The sequence below is a fragment of the Leucopleurus acutus genome, assembly GCF_964270905.1.
Source record: "Leucopleurus acutus genome assembly, chromosome: 11".
Classification (NCBI taxonomy): domain Eukaryota; kingdom Metazoa; phylum Chordata; class Mammalia; order Artiodactyla; family Delphinidae; genus Leucopleurus; species Leucopleurus acutus.
The window spans coordinates 78,946,570-78,966,882 of NC_139152.1; the positions used below are offsets into that span (position 1 = coordinate 78,946,570).

The 20,313-nt window shown below is 43.0% G+C and overlaps 2 protein-coding genes across 2 annotated transcripts in view; one reads left to right on the plus strand and one right to left on the minus strand.

The window, feature by feature from the left end:
- CCDC38 (coiled-coil domain containing 38) overlaps positions 1-1,365 on the minus strand; it is a 41,202-nt gene extending 39,837 nt beyond the window's left edge. Inside the window, 1 exon segment of the mRNA XM_082850191.1 lies at positions 1,200-1,365. Coding sequence (XP_082706317.1) covers positions 1,200-1,215 — 16 coding nt within the window. The 5' untranslated portion in view covers positions 1,216-1,365.
- A 580-nt stretch (positions 1,366-1,945) lies between these two features.
- Positions 1,946-19,939, plus strand: AMDHD1 (amidohydrolase domain containing 1). Its single transcript, XM_082850192.1, has 9 exons — positions 1,946-2,156; positions 3,910-4,016; positions 5,392-5,456; positions 7,459-7,736; positions 9,813-10,038; positions 11,017-11,141; positions 16,351-16,444; positions 17,050-17,210; positions 18,537-19,939. Exons 1-9 carry the CDS (start codon positions 2,020-2,022, stop codon positions 18,622-18,624), a joined length of 1,281 nt encoding a protein of 426 aa, XP_082706318.1. The 5' UTR covers positions 1,946-2,019; the 3' UTR covers positions 18,625-19,939.
- The last annotated feature ends 374 nt before the right edge of the window (positions 19,940-20,313 follow it).

The following is a 20,313-nucleotide window of genomic DNA, read 5'->3' on the forward strand; positions in this document are numbered from 1 at the left end:
GGTATATTCTTTGAAGCACTGTTGGTTGAAATCAAATCTTTAACTTAATTGACCAGCAAGACAAATAGCAGGATTAAAATAAACTAACAGTAATAATAATAATACTTCTTTAGAGCTAGGCACTGGGCCGAGTGATTTACATTTCATCTTATTTAAAGCTCAAACAAGTCCGTAAAGTAGAATCAATTATTCCCATGATATGGATGAGGAAAATGAGGCTTAGAGAAATTAAGTAAATTGCCCAAGGTCAAATAGCTCATAAATTACAGAAGTGGGATTATGACAAGTTTACTGAACCCCACAGCCTTCTATGTGCCTATAATTTCACCCCGTGCTTAGTTTATACCTCTAATTGCAACATCTGCAAATATGCCTATAATTGCAAAATGTAGCAGATTCAAGTCTTTAGCAGAAATTTTATAAACAAAATGTTAATATTTCTCTATGAATTAGTGACTTTATGTGTTTCTATTTTCCACTGTTTCTATGGTTGTTCAAGAAGTTCCGTTGGGATTTTATACTTCTCTTATAGTATTATTTCTCTGTATATATTATACCTTTCTTTTTAAAACTGTGAAAGACACACGTCTGTTTCTGATTGTGTGTCTGAGCTGTGAGTAATCTATGAATTTTTTTCCCCTTTAGGGTCTCTTTTATTCACATTATCTATTTAATTCTCCCCCCTCTTCTTTTTCTCTCTTTCCTGTCTGATCTGTCTCTTTCATGGCCGTAATATGAAGCTTAAGTATATTCGTATTTATTGTGTTCATTTAAAGGCGTTTTTGCTTTCTGTTCTTCGTTTTTAAATGGCTTTATAGTGACAAAAAATGGACTTTCAGATTTTGTGGTTTTGCTGGCCGCAGCTTTCTTTTATCGTATGCTATTTGCGTCCATAAAGTGTCTTCCTTTTGATTGTAAAGTTTTTGCTGGGCAGGGAAAGGGCCTTCCTATCTTTGAATGTCCTGAAAGGCCTAACACAGAGCTTCTAATAAAAGTGTATAAACAAAATAAAATATTTGAGAAACTCAAAACCCAGTGCCTGCCAGTGTATTCACAGCAACTGACAGGCAGGAAGAGATGTGGCTAAGAATTACAGACCATCTTCTTTAAACAAACTTAATTCGGTCTCCAATCTCGGTGAGGGCAGGCCCCACCGGATACAGTTGCGGTGGGCGACACTGAGCTGAAACCAATCTTACCTCGACGAGTTTGCATTCAGGAGCCGTTCCAACCTATCCTTCAGGAAGGCGGAAGGATAGGGGAAGATGAGCGAAGGCGCCAATCGATTTTTTTAGTCTCGGCTCTATCCTCCCCTGCCCTGCTTCTCCTTCATCTCGGGGACCGTGTGGTAGTGGATCCGGGAGCGGAGCGGGCCAACCGCAAAGTGCGCGGTACTCGCGGTCGCGCGGACCCTGGAGCGACACCCCCCCCCCCCGCCTCCCTCTCCTCCCCATCCCCGGGTTCCCTCTGCGGGCGGCCCCCCGAGTCCCAGGCTGCCGCGAGTTTCTGGTCAGAGGTTTCTCCCCACTCTGTCCCCTCCCGGGACTCTGTCTCAGGTTCCGGCCCCTGCCCCTACCCAGGTCCCCCTCCTCCCCCATTCTGCCCACTCCGGGCCCCCTCGCCCTCGGTGACTCCTTTCCGCCAGGTCACGTGATCGTCGCAGCCCGCCTTTCTCTCTCCCCTCCGCAGAGCCGCAGTTTCCTTACCTGTAAAGTAGGGACAGGACTCTCTACCACATTTACCCAGAGCATGAACAAAGCGAACAGGAAAGAGAAGATTCCATTATAACGTTTATTACTAATCATCATTCTCGTTGCTGGTACTCTTCTTGCCGGTTCGTAGTGGGGGGAGGCGCGCATCCCCGGCGGTCTGGACTGGCAGCTGCTACGAGCGCCCGCCCCCGCCCCGCCCCTCCTTGCTGGCCCCGGGGCGGTGCCGCCTGCGGACCTGTCCCCTCTACCGCCGGCCGCCAGCGGCAGGAGCCGCACAGCCTCTGCTAGACCTGCGGTGCGCAGCGACATGGCGGACGGCCACCGCCTCCTGCTGGAGAACGCGCGGCAAGTGGTGCTGGTGTGCGCCCGCGGCGAGCGCTTCCTGGCGCGGGACGCGCTGCGCAGCCTGGCGGTGCTGGAGGGCGCCAGCCTGGTGGTGGGCACGTAAGTGGCCGCGCGCTCTGGAGCTGCGGGCTACCCGGGTCGTGTGCTGTGGGGCACTGGTCAGCCAAGGCCCAGCTTGGTGCTCTTTCTGTAACTTGTGCGCTGTGGAGGGGAACGCGGTAACAGCCTTTTCGCACCCAGGGAGTCATTGGCACGCCTGCCTTTTAGGCGCCTGTTGCTAATGTATTTGGCCGCCTCCGGTTGTCATTCAGTTGAAGAAACCTCTCTCAAGCTGCACATCCCACTGGGGAGCGTCAAGATCCCGCTTCTGCTGATAAAATATAATTGCAGCAATCTGAAGGCGTAGGGGTTCTCTCCAATGCTTCTTGAAGTGCGGACGGGGGACCACCTGACTCAGACGGCCTGAGATTTTTTTTTTTTAAAGACAGACTTCTGATGCCGCCCCCCCATCCCCAGATCTTTTTTCTTTTTTCAAGTTTTCTTGAGATATAATTGGCATACAGCACTGTATAGATTTAAGGTGAACAGCACGATTTGACTTACATACATTTTGAAATGATTACCAGTAAGTATAGTGAACATCCATCCTCTCATATAGATACAAATTCAAAGAAGTAGAAAAAAATTTTTTCCTTGTGACCAGAACTCCTAGGACTTATTCTTTGAACAACTTTCATAAGTAACATACAGCAGTGTTCATTATATTTATCATCCTGTACATTACATCCCTAGTACTTATTTATCTTATAATTGGAAGTTTGTACATTTTGACTACCTTCATCCAATCCCCTCCACCCAGTCCCCACCTATCCCCAGGTCTTTTGAATCAGGATCTCTATGGGTGGAGTTCTGAGATCTGAATTTTTACAAAGCACGTCTCCCACCCACTTTGTCTGCACCCCAAAGCTTGAGAACCACAGAAAACGTTCAGATGGCGATGGTTTGGGGTGATAGATAATTAAGATTCAGCCACCAGAAAGAGAGGACATTTTCAGTTATTTTCATTTACACTTCTGAGAATAAAAGAACAGCCAAAGTTTGGCAGGGTGGACTTGGAGTGGTAATGGGGGTTGGGTGCCCATCTGGATTGGAGAGCCCATGGCACTGCGATTACACAAGTCTCATCCCTTATCTGAATCTGCTTAGGGTTGTGTAAGAGCCCAGCTTTTAGGGACTCTGTGTGTGTTTGTTTTTAATTAACAAAGAAATAAAAACATTCCCAGTGTTACTGTCAAAAACTTGTTAAAATGAGTTAACAGAATTGCATGGATGTAGGAACCTAGAGCTAGTTGATGGCCGTACTCCACGGAGGATCCAGACCCGACCCCTACTGTCTTGCTCAGCTGAGCACTGCCCTCTTGCTCACAGGCACTCCAGCATCCAGGATTGCTGTGCCATCTCTCATTATGGTGTCTACATTCCAGCCAGTAGGAAGTAGGCAGAGAAAACGATCCTATTGGCTAGAACTTAGTCACGTGGCCACACCTGGCTGATGGGAGATGCGGAAAGGTGGTCTTTATTCTGGGTGGTCATGCCTCCAGCTAAAATTTAGGAATCTAGCACTGTGGGAAAAGGGAACATTGATCTTGGGGAACAATTAGCAATCTCTGCTACACCTGATTTGACTTTTTGCCTTGCATGTGGCTAGAGTCAATTTCCAAAGACACACACTCGAGAAGGAAATACAATAACTATTGACTGACACCAAAAGGCATCAATAATGTGATCATTGGTCAAAATTTTCACAATATTTTCCCCAAAGTTAGTCATAATTTCTTGATTTTTTTTTCAGAGATGGGTTCATAAAAGCCATCGGTCCTGCTGATGCTATCCAAAAACAGTTTTCAGAAGAAACATTTCAAGAAAGAATTGACTGTTCCGGGAAATGCATCTTGCCAGGTATTAACCTCTTTTTCAGTAAAGCCCTGAAAGCAGTTTTAGTAATGTAAAGAGGAAGAGTAGTAGCTTGTTTTAAACAAGGTTTCACAATGATATGAAAATATAATAGCTACCATTTATTGAATTTCTACTAGTAAATGTCTAGCTGCTTTACAAACACACTTTCATGTTGAATGAAACCGAACTGCCCTGGAAGGTAAGTATCATTATCTACACATTGCAGATTAGAACACTGATGTTTAGGGGTGAAATATCTTACCCAAGATCTCTAAACAGGTGAAGGGCAAGCTGGGAGTCACACCCATTCATTCACTCCACTTCTTCCCACTCATATGTTGAAGAGAACCAGCTGTGCTGGGCTTGGGTTCAAAAGCTGTTGGAAGAATTTTATTAATCCATGGCATAGGGGAGGCAAAGACAGCAAATTGCTCTCCGTAATTCCAGAATATACTCTAAATTTGTATAGAGTATGAAACAAAGGACCCATCTCCAGGCGAAAAAACATAAACCAAGAAACCCTAGAGATTTCATTGAAGTTCATTTGTATCTTCAATGATTGATAACAGAATCAGTTTATTAACCATTATCTCCTACATTTTCTATGTTTTATGGCTTTATGTAATCCTCTGAAACAAATTTCACAAATTTGGAGTTCTGCGCAAACACAGAGGCTAGGATTTATAACTTGTGTGCTGTGCACATCTGACAGAGCTTCTACTATCTGGCCCTTGGGGGTCAGGAGAGAAAGTCAGGGTGAAACCTCATGAGAAAGAGCAGAATATGGTAGAGAATATATGGTAGGGACTTTTGATTTTACTCCGATCGGAACCACTAATGAGCCGTTTAATCTATAAGGCACTTTGAATGTTCTGGAAGGACGGACTTTACCAAATTGTACTGGGACAAACAAAAGTTTCAAGTGACCATTTTATAGTTTCTCTTTAATTAAAATATTTTTCTTTCTTAAAGAAAGATTCATCTTTCTGATTTTATACTTTTCCTGCTCAAAGTTGAGGGTAGGGATAGTATTATTCTTTTTCACACCCAGATTCTTCCTTGGTTTTGCTCAGCTAATAGATTTGACATCCTGTTTTAAAAGGTTGCTTGGTGAGCATGGATTTATTGGGCAAAAGGAGCTGTATTTCTTTAGGGGATATTTTCATCATGTTGAGTCACCCTCCTCCATTAGAGCCTTCTAGACCAACCATGCAGGGAGTCTTCTTGGAACCACTCAGACAAATTCTCCCTTCTGCACCCTCCTCCAAGATGGCTGACCACCATCGTGCTTTCCTAAGAACTGTATAGTAGAGTCTGCCTGCTGTCTAAGTGCTTTCTGTTTCTTAACTTTAAACGTGATTTGATTTATTGATTACAGGTTTGGTGGATGCACACACACATCCAGTATGGGCTGGTGAAAGAGTTCATGAGTTTGCGATGAAGGTAACTGCAATAAACGATAGCAAATCAAAATAAAGCACAAATATAGACGTGGTTTTCTAGAGTTTGTAGGCTGTTAGGCTTTACAACAAATGTTTACATGTCTTTTTAACGGATATTTTTACTGGCTTGGACTATGGAAATCAATTACAACAAAATTAACCAATTTATAACTTGGTACCAAATCTTTATACTGTGCCCAGGGCTGTCAGTCATTTCAAGTATAATAGTTTTCAAGCTGTTTTAGCTGCCGAATCCTCCTTTTAAAATAGAGCTGACCTGCTTTGCTCACTAATTTCTCCTCTCTTTTCTTTTCCTCATTCCATCCCTCGGTAGCCTTTGAAGGGACTCCAGGAAACAGTTTGAAAATCACCATTCATTGGGGTCAAACTTGGAAAAACATATTATTAATCACAAAAATAAAATGTCCTATATTGTTCCCACTTTTTTTCCAGAAAAATGAAACTTATTAAGAAACATAAATTGTAGTCTTTTGTCAGTCATTAATTAGCTGCAGTCAACCCTCAAATCCCTGGTTTGAGCCATTTTCACATTGTTTATTTCCTTGTTTTTAGTAGACTTTATTTTTTAGAGTAGTTTTAGGTTCACAGAACGATTGAATGAAAGGTACAGAGATTTCCCATATACCACTGCTCCCTGCCCCCTGCCCAAAGCACAGCCTTTTCCATTTTCAACATCCCTGACCAGAGTGGTACATTTGTTACCATGGATGAACCTACATTGACACATCATCATCACCCAGAGTTGATAGCTTTCATGACTGTTGACTCTTGGTGTTGTGCATCCTTTAGGTTTGGGCAAATGTGTAATGACATGCCCCCACCATTGTAGTATCATACAGAGTAATTTTACTGCCCAAAAAATCTTCTCTGCTCTGCCTATTCATCCCTATCTCGCCCCAGTCCCTGGCAACCACTGATCTTTCTACTGTCTCCATAGTTTTGCCTTTTCCAGAATGTCATAGACTTGGAATCCTACAGTACGTAGCCTTTTCAGGTTGTTCCCTCCGTGTCTTTTCTTCACACTGTTTTTTAAAAACCTGGGCAGCCTAACAACTAAATTGGATTATTTCAGAAAAAGAAAAAATTTCTTCAAAAATTGTCTACCTTTTTCAACAATCTAGAACTGTTTTTAAGACTTTCTTAAATCATTGAATTTCAGAGCCAAAAATCAACCTTAGAGATTTACGGTCCAATTCTCTCATTCGATGATGCAGAAAGTGATGCAAAAAGGGCAACATGTAAAAAATGTTTTTTTACAACCCATCAGGTGTTGTTTTTTTTTTAACACGAAATGAACAAAGATCATTTATTATAAAACCATTGAAACTTTCCTTAAAAGCTCAAGTTTGCAATAACTTGAACGTGACAGAATTAAGAACAGAAGGGAAGGGTGTGACTAAGGGAGCCCCGCAGGCGGGCACACTTTGTTTGCACCACACTCCCTGCTGCCCAGAGTAACAGGGGTCCAGTGGGATCCCAGAAAGAGCCTCTTTATTTGCTTGAGTGACAGAGGTCAGTCCCGAAACTCTAGGTGGCCAGATACTGAGGGGTGGAAATGCTCTGGGTCTCTTAGTGGGGACTTGAATAACCACAGTGAGGTCCCTAATCGCCTAAGCTTTGCTTTCTCATAGGTACCGAGACTAGCTGGTACACACCGAGACTGACTGGCTTGTTAAAATACCGAAATACTTTTGTACCTGTTGGTAAACTGTCGCTAGCCTGAGGCCCCAAGTCCTCCCCACATCTCCCATTTCTGCCATCCCAGTCCCTTCCTGAAACACCTCTGACCCCTGCAACTCCCCACCACCCTGGCAGAGTAGAGACTTCCAGAAGGATGGTGCCCCACCATCCTTCCTGATCGGTTGGTGTCTGTGCCATATCGATTGTCAGCCATGTCGAATATCACCTCTGTACGTAGGTTCTGTAGAGCTGCCTGCAACCTCCCTGCATTTTGCAGACCTAAGGGTGAACCGTGTGTTCAGTTGGCAGGAGCCACATACATGGATATCCACCAGGCTGGAGGAGGGATCAACTTCACGGTGGAGCGCACGTGCCAGGCCTCGGAGGAGGAGCTGTTCAGTTCCTTCCAGCAGCGGCTTGGGTGCATGATGAGGGCGGGGACAACGCTGGTGGAGTGCAAGAGCGGATACGGCCTCAGCCTGGAGACGGAGCTCAAGATGCTACGCGTGATTGAGCGCGCCCGGCGGGAGCTGGACCTCAGCATCTCAGCCACTTACTGCGGGGCTCACTCGGTGCCAAAGTAACCTCAGCCGAAGGGACCGGGGTTTAACTCAGGGTACTGAGAACGCAGAAGGGCTCCTGTGGTGCCTAAGTGGGGCTGCGTTCTCCAGGGAATGAAGGTGCACCAGCACACTAGCTCTTGCAGAGGGACCAGTAGAGCCTTTGGAAAGGTGTTCTGATTCCAACCTTCAGGCATCTCACACACATGGGTTTAGGAAGGCGGGCCCCACCAGACCCATTCGTTTGCAAGTCCCTTAATAGTGAAGGAAGAGGAGATGTTCAAAACTCTTGGTTAACAAAAAGAAATTCCCCTGATAGGTCCTTTAAAATGACAGATATTAATTTAAATAGTTTCCCATGACAGTGAGCCCAAAGGCACTTCAGGAATTGAGTAACACCCCGTGGGAGGTAGATCAAATCTTGACGTCAAGATGACGTAGGGAGGTTTTTATTTTTGTTCATCTGTTTGCTTGTTTAGCAGCAAACATTTTTGTTTTAATGCTGTAAATGTTTTTTTCAACTTTCCTCTTTACCTAGAAAGTTCCTCCTGTATGGATTTGCTGTAGAGAATTCTCTCCCCTTCTGTGTCTGCATCTCATCCATCCCGGAATTACTAGATCAGAAGGCCTGCAGTCCCAGAACCAAATGATCCAAAAGAAATCCAGGACTTGAAAATTCGCAGGTATCTCCAAAGTCTTAGTGCAGTTTTAAGTTGTGATAACTAACTTAGATAATAAATGCTGCAGGCTTACAAAAATGGTTTAATCACATAAATAGCCCATTTAATTAAGTCATATTAATAAGTTAATTAAATCTTTTAAGGTTAATCATTAAAAAATATGTACATTTATTTAGTTCTGTGAACTTTGACAAAGAAAATTTTAATGTTAATATTTCATTTACCATCTTTAATCAAAGGAACTAAAAAAATTAACATTGAAATTATTATGAAAAATTTACAGAACTAAGTAGAAAAGAAATATAAATACTTAATATTTCCAATGATGTTTGTTGTATGTTTTTAGCATTTATACCTGAAATTATTATGGCTTGAAACTGCACTAAGACTTTTGGGATATCCTGTCTATTATAGTCTGTTTTTTTTTTTTTAGTAGGAAAGACAATGTGACATGGCAGAAAAGTCTCAGGCTTTGGAGGGACACCAGACCTGGGTTTGAGTCTAGCTTAGCTACTTCCAGCTGGGTGATTTTGAGTTAAGTTTTGATCACTTAACTTTTCTGAACATGAATAGCTTATCTTTAAACCAGCTAAATAACACGCTTATCCTATATGGTTGTCTCGAGAATTAGAAACAGCATATGTAAGTACGTGTCTCCTCAGAGCCCACCTCTATCTACCCACCCAGATGGTTTTTGCTGAGAGCCTTCTGTGTGCCAAACACAAGGCTAAAGTTTTACAGAAAATTTCTCCATCTGCCAGTGAGCCTCTGAGGTCTGATCCTGATCCCCGAAGGTAAAGCCTGAGGCCCAGAGGATACCAAATGACGTCTACATCATGTGTCCAAAGTTATACGGCTAGCAAGTGGCGCAGCTCTGTGTCTGACTTCAAAAGCCCAGACCTTTCTCATATATAACTACCCCAGAATCTTAGAAGGAATTTCAGGGCCTCCTACTATCTTCTTCCCCTATGTCTGATGAGGCAGAAAGCCTTAGGCAGATGCTCCTAGAAACAGTGTGGAGGAAGAAAATGTCAGGGAAACAGCTTGGCCCAGATAAGGGGCTCACGGTTGGGTTGTCAGGGAAGCATCCAGGATGTCCTCTACGTGTCCTTGACAAGAAGATTCAGTTTTTCAGCCAGGCATTCCCAGGGCAACCCAGATGTGCCAGAATGGATGAACCATCTGAGTCTCTGCCTATAGGGTCAGTGTATACAGAAGTCTTATCAATACCTCTGCTATGTAGGCTCATCCCGATTGCTAAGAGTCCTGAGTTATAGCTTTGATCTTCTCTTTACCTTTCTGAGGCTTGGGGTCATTTACCTACAATTTCTCAGATTCTCCAAGTGCCAAAAAAACCCTTTCTCCAATTTAAAAAAAACACTTGCCCACGGTAATCTCACTTTCTTCTTCCCTCAGAGGAAAAACTGCTACTGAAGCCGCTGATGACATCATCAATAACCACCTCCCAAAGTTGAAGGAACTTGGCAGAAATGGGGAAATACACGTTGACAATATAGATGTGTTCTGTGAGAAGGGCGTCTTTGATCTCGATTCCACCAGAAGGATTCTTCAAAGTGGGAAAGATATAGGGTTACAGATTAACTTCCATGGAGATGAACTCCACCCAATGAAGGCTGCTGAGGTATGGGTGACCTTTTGCTTTCCTTTGTCGACACTCGTGCTGTGGAAAACTTAATGAGTTTGTTCAAAGGAAGGAGTAACCATCTGAAAAGATAGAGAGTGGGGAAACTTGTTTGAAATATGTGCAGGTTGGTGTGGTTGAGCCTTGGAATCCCAGACTTTTTTGCTGATCATTTACTTTTATTATTTCCTCCTGGTGATACTAGTAGAAAAAAGAAGTACCTGTGTGATCTCATTCACTAAATTCACAACCTATTTTGATTGGCACGCAAAGCCACCCTAGCTCAGTCTGTTAATTTCACAGGTAGCTTCTAGGGTCTTTCTGTGGCAGCATCCAGAGGGCTTTTAGTGGAGCATACCATTAATAGCCACAGGAGGATTTTCACATCTATGTGTCTTTTCCAGATTAATTTATTCATGCTTTCTACAAATAGTTGAGTATCTGCTGTGTGCCGGGCATTGTTCTAGGCACTGAGAATTCAGCAGTAAGACGCACCAGATCCCTGCAGTTGGGGGTCTAGCTCTTTCCTCTAAGCCCTGGAGCTACATAAACAACTGCCCTTGGGGCATAAATACAGATGTAGATAGTCTACATGTGTCTCGACCACCACGCATTCAATATGATCTCTTAATATCACGTCCAAATCTTGTCCTGTGTTTCCTGCCCCAATGAATGACGTCATTATCCATCTGTTGCCTAAGTCGAGACCCTGGATATCATTTTGACTCCTCCCTCCCCCTCACCTACTGCATTTCAGCCAACCAGCAAGTCCTCCCAATTCTCCTCCTAAATATCTCTGGATCCACTTCACCACACTGCCGACTTCAGATCACCGAGCTTGTGCTCGTGAGAGGTAGTTGGCAAGAAATCTTAATAATAGAGTGCTGTTTATTTTTGCAGGAAAAACCATTTGCTGGCACGTTATCGATTTGTTGTTGCTGTTGGTGAAACTTCTGTCTCTCTGCCCATTCTGTTTAGCTCGGGGTGGAACTGGGAGCCCAGGCAATCAGTCACCTGGAAGAAGTGAGTGATGAAGGCATTGCTGCCATGGCAGCGGCCAGGTGCTCTGCTGTCCTCCTGCCCACCACGGCCTACATGCTGAGGTGAGGTTGTTTCTCCCCCCAACATGAGAGCTGCAAGTATAAGCTGTGGACACACAGACTTCCAAGATGCCCAAATATTCATCACCCTTACAAATCCCTTAAAAATGCAGATCAGGGGCTTCCCTGGTGGCGCAGTGGTTGCGAGTCTGCCTGCCGATGCTGGGGACACGGGTTCGTGCCCCGGTCCGGGAGGATCCCACATGCCGCGGAGCGGCTGGGCCCGTGAGCTATGGCCGCTGAGCCTGCGCGTCCGGAGCCTGTGCTCCACAACGGCAGAGGCCACAGCAGTGAGAGGCCCGCGTACCGCAAAAAAAAAAAAAAAAAATGCAGATCAGGAAAACTTAGCTCATGGAAGATGCTAATACTGGTATGATATTTGTAATGAATTACCCTGAGGAGGGAGCTTAGACCCGAATTGTGTTTGAGTGGTGGGATTCCTGGGGAGAGTGGCGCTTTCTTTTTCTTTCTTCCTCATTTTTGGAATTCTCCAATTAAAAATCAATATGCATTACTTTTATAATTAGAAAATAGTGATATAGGCTTTATACTTTAAAAAAACATGCATAAGATATTAGGGATATTTCACAGTATTCTGAATCTGAATGAGCTGCTTTCTAAGAGGGTACAAGTGGGGACCATAATCTTCATAAATCCTGGGAGTGGGAGGAAAGAGGAGATGTCTAAGTATATATTGTGGCATCTCCCTGGGGATTTGGCTGTGTGCCCTCAATGGATTGAGTCCGTGTAGTCCATCTTTTATCACGGCCATTGCTCCAGTTCAAATATGAGACCTGAGGTCTCCTGACTCATTGAACCGCTTCCATGACAGCCACCGAAGTTGTGGTCAGAAGGTCCAGCACTCAAGAGGCAGTTGATTTCCTCTTAGGACTGGGTTCTTTCTCTGCGGTTGTGATACATGGTTTTTTTGTGGGGAGGGGCGTGATTCCGCAGTTATGGCCTTAGGACAGTGGTTCTCAAAGTTGGAGTGATTTTGCTCCTCAGGGGATATTTGACAGTACCTGGAGACATTTTTGGTTGTCACAACTAGGGGGTGTCACTGGCATCTAGTGGGTAGAGGCCAGAGATGTTGCTAAACATCCTACAGTGCACGGAAAAACCTTCTACAACAAAGAATCATCCAGTCCAAGACATTAATTGTGCTGCGATTGAGAAACTCTGCTTGAGGGATTGGAAAAACAGGTTCAAGTAACTTTTATAAGGGAGAAGAAAGGAATATTGCAGTGCTTTTTTCAAATTTATTATGATTTTATACACACATATATATAAAATATTATACATTTCTCTTATTACTAGTCTCTTAAAGAGTAGACATAATGTAGGTTACCATCAGGAAATATCCATTAATAACTATTCTCAGTATGATCAGCTGCTTTTCTTGCAAATCTCAATAGTCATCAGAGTCATCAATCAAGACTTAATCTGGTTAACTTTCCACCACCCAAGGAATAAGTTTTTACAAAAGAAAAGGATTCCTTTAACTCACCTTGAATCTCTTAAGACAGAGCAAAAATCTGAGACCTGCGGTGCTGGAGGGCAGTTCAGCATTAAAAGTCTGCACTTTGTCCCTATGCCAGTGGCAGCTGCCACGTGCCATCACCACAAGATGGGTTTAACATCCTGTTTGGATGACAGGGGCAACCAAAGAGAAAGCCACGCTCTTCTCTGGCTTCTCTGTTTCTGTATTTCTCTGATCTCTCCATCAGGAGGAACCTGCAGGTTTCCCCGCTGCGCCCTGAACTCTCTTGACTCTCATTTCCAGAATAACCATTGCCTTATGCCACTCAAGGGCTTCTTTTAATCATTATTTTATGCATCTTTGTATATAATATTTAAATTTATTCAGGACACATTCACCTTAGCTTATCTGGAGCCCCCTTTATAATTTTACTGCCTTGTACATACATATATTTTTCCTCCTTAAGTAGTTCGGGAAAGGAAGGGGAGGCCGTCAGAGTGACCGGCAGGGAAATTTTAACGTCTCCCCTTTCCTCACTCTGTATCTCTGCTTCACCCACCTCTCTCACGCATTGTCCTAGCAGAGAAACACTATTTTAAGTGGTCCTGGAAACTGCCTGTCGTAGACTGGGAATGCTTCAAGGGCAAGTGTCACCTCTGTACCCCCAATCCTTGATTAATTTCTGTATTCAACACGCGTGTTGGGGGCCCACTACTTGTCAGGCACTGTTCTAGGCACTGTGGATCCAGCCACAAGTAAAACAGAGTCTTGTCCTCAAGGAGCCTACATTCTAATGGGGAGAGACAGACAATGTGCAAACCAACCAACGAACGTAGAAAATGTCAGGTGATGCTTGGTGCTGTGAAAACAATCCAGGTGAGGCGAGAGGATAGAGAGTGTTTGAGGGGAGGGTGCTGTGTTTTTAGGGTGGTCAGGGAAGGCTTTTGGAGGAGGGGACATTTGGGCAGAGACCTCCAGGAAGTGAGGGAGCAAGCCATATCTGGGGGAAGGAGCCGGGATAACTAGAAGAGTGTTCTGAGTGGATGGATGGTGAGTGCAGTGGTAGAAATGCACTGAGAGTATTTGAGGAACAGCAAGAGTGAGGCCAGAGAGGCACAAGCCAGGCAGGGAGAGATAGGAGACGAGGCCAGAAAGAGGGGCAGTTCTTGAAGGGCTGAGTTCATGGTGCAGACAGCAAGCCCACGGGAAGCCACTGAGAGTGGTTCAAAGCACGGCGACACGATCTAACTTATTTTTCTAAAACATCCCTCTGGCTGCTAGGAAGAGAATATATTTTAAGGGGCTTGAGGGTAGAAGCAGGAAAGCCAGTTAGGATGGTCTTAACAAATATCCTAGCAAGCAATGATGGTGACTTGGATCCAAGGTGGTAGCAGAGGGATATAAAAATGAGTTGGATTCTGGATATAGTTTTAAGGGGGAGCCAACAAGACTTTCTGATGGGTTGGATGTGGACTGTGAGAAATGACTCAAGGATGACTCTGAGGCTTTAGTACCTGGCACAGAGTTTTCACTAATGGGATGGTTTTAGAATGACTCTGGCTGAATTAATGACCAGGCAAGTTTTATTGATCTCCATGTGTTAGATACCATATGCTTTTCATTGAAGCTGCCAAGAAGTCCCTGTATTTTGGGGAGAAAATAAAACTGAGGTGCAATGAAAACACAATAATAAAAAATTAAAGAATTCCTTTAACAAAACATAATCAATCAGCTATTAATACCAGGCACTGTACTGGTACTAGAGACACAATGGTGAATAAGACACACATGGTCCTTCACGGAATTTGCAGTCTAAGCATATGAAACATGATAAATGAATAGACAGTAATACCTATAGAGGTAATGAAAAGGATAATCACTTCTGGCTGAGTGACCAGGGAAAGTGAGCATGGGTGGGTGAGATGTGAGCTGGGCTTGGGAATATGAATGCATTTCAGGGAGGGGTGGATATTCTAGGCAAGGAGAACGGCAGACTCAGAAATGTACAAATAGAAAACCCCAGTGGTTCGAGTGCAGTATCGGGTAGGGCAGGGATGAGAAAGGAGGGCCTGAAAGAAGTGTGGGCTCAGTTTGCGGGGAGCCTCAAATGCCAAACTGAGGTGGACTTTGTATAAAACATAAAGAGAACCTACTCTGAGCACAGAATTATTATTAATAATTAATATAATTATTATTAATAATAAAGTTATTCCATTCTTTGCCATATTTAGTACACTCCTAGAATATAACAGTGTCATTCATTCATTCAATCAAAAATATTAATTAGCCAGAGACAGGACTGGGTGCTGGGACAAATTATAAGAAAAAGAAATAATCCTTTCAGTGATCCTTAGCCCCTGCTGGACTTGCCAGCAGAGGGGCAGGTGTAATATAGTCTCAGTACTTTACAACCAACCGACCGATCAAATTGAACTTAAGGCTAGAGTAGGGTCTCAAAGGAGGGGTCAGGGTTACCCTCAGCAGCTTTATTTAAAGACAGCTCCTGGGCAGTACAGGTTCATAATGGCTGAGTACCAGTCCACTGTCATTGTCATGAAGCAATAGCTATTGTTTCTAAAATGGAGGGGTGTGGGGTGCTGGGGAAGCCAGAGGAAATGAGGGCCAACAAGGTGACTGGGAAGGCTTTCCAGCGGAGGTCTCTCCTTGACCAAACTTCATTCAGGCTCCTCTGAGCCCCTCTCTCCACTAAGCCTCAATCTTGCCTATAAACCTACAGGTGCTTAGCACAAATGATTTTATTCACCCACCTTCCCCAACATTATAAGACTTGAACAAACACTGGCATAGTTTCTAACAGCTCCAGGATGCCTCCCTAGAATGAGCCCAGGTCCCCTTAGAATACCTGTCTGAGAAAGCCCAACCTGCCAGGAAAATTAACTGTTTGTCCCAGTAATACCTGGTGATAGGCAGATAGGCCTCTGAACTTCCTCTTAGAGCAGTTACTTTGAAAAGCTCGCAAGGGCTTCCCTGGTGGCGCAGTGGTTGGGAGTCCGCCTGCCGATGCAGGGGACACGGGTTCGTGCCCCAGTCCGCGAAGATGCCACATGCTGCGGAGCAGCTGGGCCCGTGAGCCATGGCCGCTGAGCCTGTGCGTCCGGAGCCTGTGCTCCGCAACGGGAGAGGCCACAGCAGTGAGAGGCCCGCGTACCGCAAAAACAAAAAAAAACAAACAAAAAAAGCTTGTAAGGAGGTCAGGGAGATACCCAATCCAGGAAGAAGCACAAATATGTTACATATTAGTTTCTTGGGGCTTCAAAAATTTAAAGGACCTATAATAATGTTTGAGACCCCCTCTCCCTCCCAAAAAAAGGAGAGGGAGAGATATGAACAAAAAATTGTAAAATGTTAATTTAAAAAGCATTATTTAAACCTCATTGTTTATATTTGGGAGTCAAAAAAAGTTTATTACATTTGAAAACAATTTTAAGTTTTCTTCCTTTGCAAGAACCTCTGAATATATATAAAGATTGTCATGATAATCCCAAATTTAAAAAGCTAGCCACAGCCAAGTGATTTCAAAAGCAGGCTGATAAAAATCAGGAGTCCTGGGCTTCTGCTGGACGCCACCACTAATCACTGAAGCTTGAGTTTCTGTTTCTTCTTCCAGAACACGAAGGGGTTGGATATCTTTAAGTCTGCTTCAACTCTGAACATCTGTTCTTCAAAAGTTCCACTTCTAGAGACTGACATCATTTTTTTCCCTCTCCTTAGACTGAAGCAACCTCGAGCCAGGAAAATGTTAGATGAAGGGGTAATAGTCGCTCTGGGCAGCGATTTCAACCCTAATGCGTATTGTTTTGCAATGGTAATTATTTTTAATGTGCCTTTCATAGTCTATGAAACTTCTACGAAGCATATAAATAATTTAAAAATATTTCACTAACTGTTAAAATGTTTCAAAGATCTGAAAAGATTTTCCTGTGAAACAAGAAAAGAGTGTGGACAGCAGTGTAATTGGGTATTTCTGTGCCACTTGAATGCCTCCAGGCTGAGAGAGAAGGGAGAAGGTTCTATTGATACTATGCTTTGATGCAGCCTCTGGGCCTTGTGGTTTTATAGTAACCTATTTCCCCTCTCAGAATTGCATAAGCTCAAGGAAGTTTAGTAAGTTTTAGTAAGTAAATGTGGAGGTGAGCTTCATCGTACACAGTAAGTGGCCTTGAAAAGTAATAAATAAATATTAAATACATATAGGGGGTGGGTGGGTAAGTAATCTCTATAATAAACGAATCTTTCCCAAAGCATAAGGATCTTTACGTGTAAATGTAAATGTAACTTTTCTCATACTGATTTAGCCAGCTCCACTTATACATTTAACTATCATTATTTGTTGTGCTGTGTTGAGAAATGTCCTAGGTGGCAGCTGCCATTTTGTTGCTTTCCTCCAATGCTTTTCTTTTCCCGTCTTAGCCGATGGTCATGCATCTGGCCTGTGTGAACATGAGAATGTCCATGCCCGAGGCCTTGGCCGCTGCCACCATCAATGCCGCTTATGCCCTGGGAAAATCTCACACTCATGGATCATTGGAAGTAGGCAAACGGGGAGATCTCATTATCATCAATTCATCCAGGTGCGTGTTCTCCCAGCTGAGCCATGTTATTGTATGCCCACTGTAATATGGAGACTTGGTTTAAATCCCTTTTCCACTGATTATTAGTGTCAGGCTCTGTATAAGCTCAGCAGCTACCCAGTCTTCTCAGTGTCACCCCTTTCTAAGCAAAAACTCTCCCTCCAGGTCCTAAACTGCAGGGTAGACCAACTTTTCTGGTCTCTTCATCCATCTTATATCTTTCGTAGATCTCCAGGTTTCTGCTCTGTTTACCTGGACTTTGGACTTGTGCCCTCTGGCCTGTGTTTGTTTTTCTTCTTGGGTTCTGACCTTTTCTGCTTGTGTTGGGCCGCGCAGGTCCCAGCTCTGGCTTGTCATCCTGGTTCTGATTCATTACCTCTCTGATTTCTCATTCCTGCTGGATCCCAAAAGCCTTGCTTCAGTTTTCCTGCCTCTTGTTTTGTATTACTCACTCACAGCCTGCTGCCTCCTGGGCCTCCAGCGTAACAAGTTGAGTTTTATTGTTCTAAATCTTAAAGTTGTGAATCCTATGGTGTCTGGACCCTAGCAAGCCTCTGCCAGGCCTTGGACCTCATGTTCAACAGAAGAGAGTGTCTCCATCATAATTCTACTCTCAAGGGTCATAAGCCATTGTCTCTATCGAGAGTGATGCTGGTGTTACCACTCATGCATCATTTAACTGAAGCAAATTTTTTTTTTTTTTTACTGTTCCAATAACACTTTATTTATGGACATTGAAATTTGAATTTTATATAATTTTTATGTCACAGAATATTATTGTCTTTGTTTTTCATTTTAAGTCCTAATTTAGAAAACCCCAAACAAGACTATCTTAGCTCAAGAACAATAAAAAGCAAGCAGCAGGCCCGATTTGGCCCACAGACCACAGTTTGCCAACTGCTAGCCCAGAACAGTGGTTCTCAAAGTGCAGTCCCAGCAGCAAGGGCATCCTCTGAGAATTTGTTGGAAATGCAACTTCTCAGACCTCTTGGACAGTCTACCAAACCAGAAACTCCAGGAGTGGGCCTAGCATCTCTGTCTTAAAAAGTCTTCTAGGTGAAAAAGATACATGCTAAAGTTTGAGAAGCACTGATCTGGAGTCATTGTTCTAATGTGAATCAAATATTTTAAGATCAAATACTTAATATCATTAAATAATATTGGATTTATCATAGACTAATTATCATAGTACTCTACAATTTTTTAAAAGCCCAAATATTAACTACTAAGTGTTAAAAAATTTTTAGAGAATGTATTTTGAAATTAGCGTTTATTGACAGAGTGATAATTTTGACTTGTATCCGTTTATGTTTGATTTCTTTCTAGATGGGAACATTTGATTTACCAGTTTGGAGGCCATCACGAATTAATTGATTATGTTATAGCTGAAGGAAAAGTCATCTATAAAAAATGATTGATCTGTAAGGAAAGAGCACACTGTTCTACTGTTTAAGTCAATACAGTTATATTAAAAGTTAAAATACCTTAGTAGTTTACCAGAATGATGTCACTTAAATCTATTTCTGTATTTTGTTTATCCACTTGAAAAACCCAGGGGATTCACGTATTTTAACATGTGCACCTGGACGTATAAGCAAGTAAACCATTGGTGATGATAATCTCAACGGATTAAATTACTTCACAAAGATTTTCTATACATATTCTGCAGATTAATATGATGGAGTATCACAGAAATGCCTTTGTGGGGAAATGCAGATTGGCAAATAGGTAGACATGGCTTAAAATTCCAATTTTGCTTCTACTTTTCAAATTTCAATTCTTAAACTATATTTACTGAAAATTGCGGGGGAGAGTGGGAAATCCAAGTCAAATGCCACAAACTAAGCTAAAATGTAGCCATCTGTAATAAGCAAATAGTTTTTCTTTTCCCCACACATTGTGTCTTTCTAGATGCTCTTCGAATGCATTAGGGTCCTCTGAGGGAGGGTGTTCTTCTGTTTTCTTCTCAACCCTTGCAATAGAGCTTCACAGCAGAGCTCAGGACTTGTCATTTTGTACACAAGTATAGGGACCTTCTTGTAATGGATGCATTTTGACCAAATCCAATAATGTAATTTTTTTAAAAGTTTTAAAGTTTTTGATTCTTCACATTACAAATGTATAAAAAAATCTATAGCTTTCAATAAATGTTTGCTGTCACTATTATTGTTGTTGTTTACAGCCCTGGAAGCCAGTCAGTGGTGTCTATTAGAACCTTTTAGGAAATGAACAAATTACAGAAGAAAGTGGATTATGTAAAGAAAAAGTGGATGATTATATAAATGAGTGTTTCTAAAGCCATGTGTTTACTTGAAATGTTTTTAAACGCTTTGATCATTCTTACAATCACAACTGCATGATAAAACTTTGTCCTATTTATGAAGAAATGACTAGAGAAGTAAACATTAAGTACCCAAATGGTCACCTATTTCAAGTTAATAGAGCCTGAACCAATGAGGCTTTACTGTATTCAACATAGATCAACTCAAGATACCCCTTGTCAGAAGGTTAAGGGTAACAGTGCACATCGCTATCACGGGCTAGTAGCGTGGGGTACCTGGAGCTCTGCCCCTCACATGCTTGGTGAAGAAGCCGTGAGGGGGTGTGGGAAGCACGAGACGCCTCCCCTATGACCGGTTTCCTAGTCGATGGTGGGAGTTTGGGATGCAGGAGATACATATAAAGGCCAAAACTAAAGATTAGGTCTGTCCTGGAACTCAAGCCACGTAGAAGTATATCCTTATAACTACGGAATAAAAAGGTGAAGCACTTCCTATTTTCTTTCTAGGAGATATTCACTCTACGCAAGGAGTGTTCATGTCTTTTTTGAATGAAAGCAGAAGATACCCACCTGGAACTGCTTTAGTCCTCCCAGGCCAGTGTCCTGTAAGCTCTTGCAACTCATAGGAGCTGGCTGGAAATGCAGAACTTCAGTTCTACTCCAGACCTGCTGAAACAGAATCTGGTCTCGACAAGCCCACAGGTATTTGTATGCTCGTTCAAGTCTGAGAAGGGCTGTGGTCTAGACCCTAGCCACATGGGCTTTCACACTGTGCCTCAAAATCGCCATTTGTTTTTGCTGCTCCAGGCCTTGCAGCACTGT

Excerpts from the sequence above, each read along its gene's own strand:
- AMDHD1 (XM_082850192.1), top strand. The coding sequence starts at position 2,020 with ATGGCGGACGGCCACCGCCTCCTGCTGGAGAACGCGCGGCAAGTGGTG. Across the intron at positions 4,017-5,391 it reads CGGGAAATGCATCTTGCCAG|GTTTGGTGGATGCACACACA; the intron begins GTATTAACCTCT and ends TATTGATTACAG. Across the intron at positions 10,039-11,016 it reads ACCCAATGAAGGCTGCTGAG|CTCGGGGTGGAACTGGGAGC; the intron begins GTATGGGTGACC and ends CATTCTGTTTAG.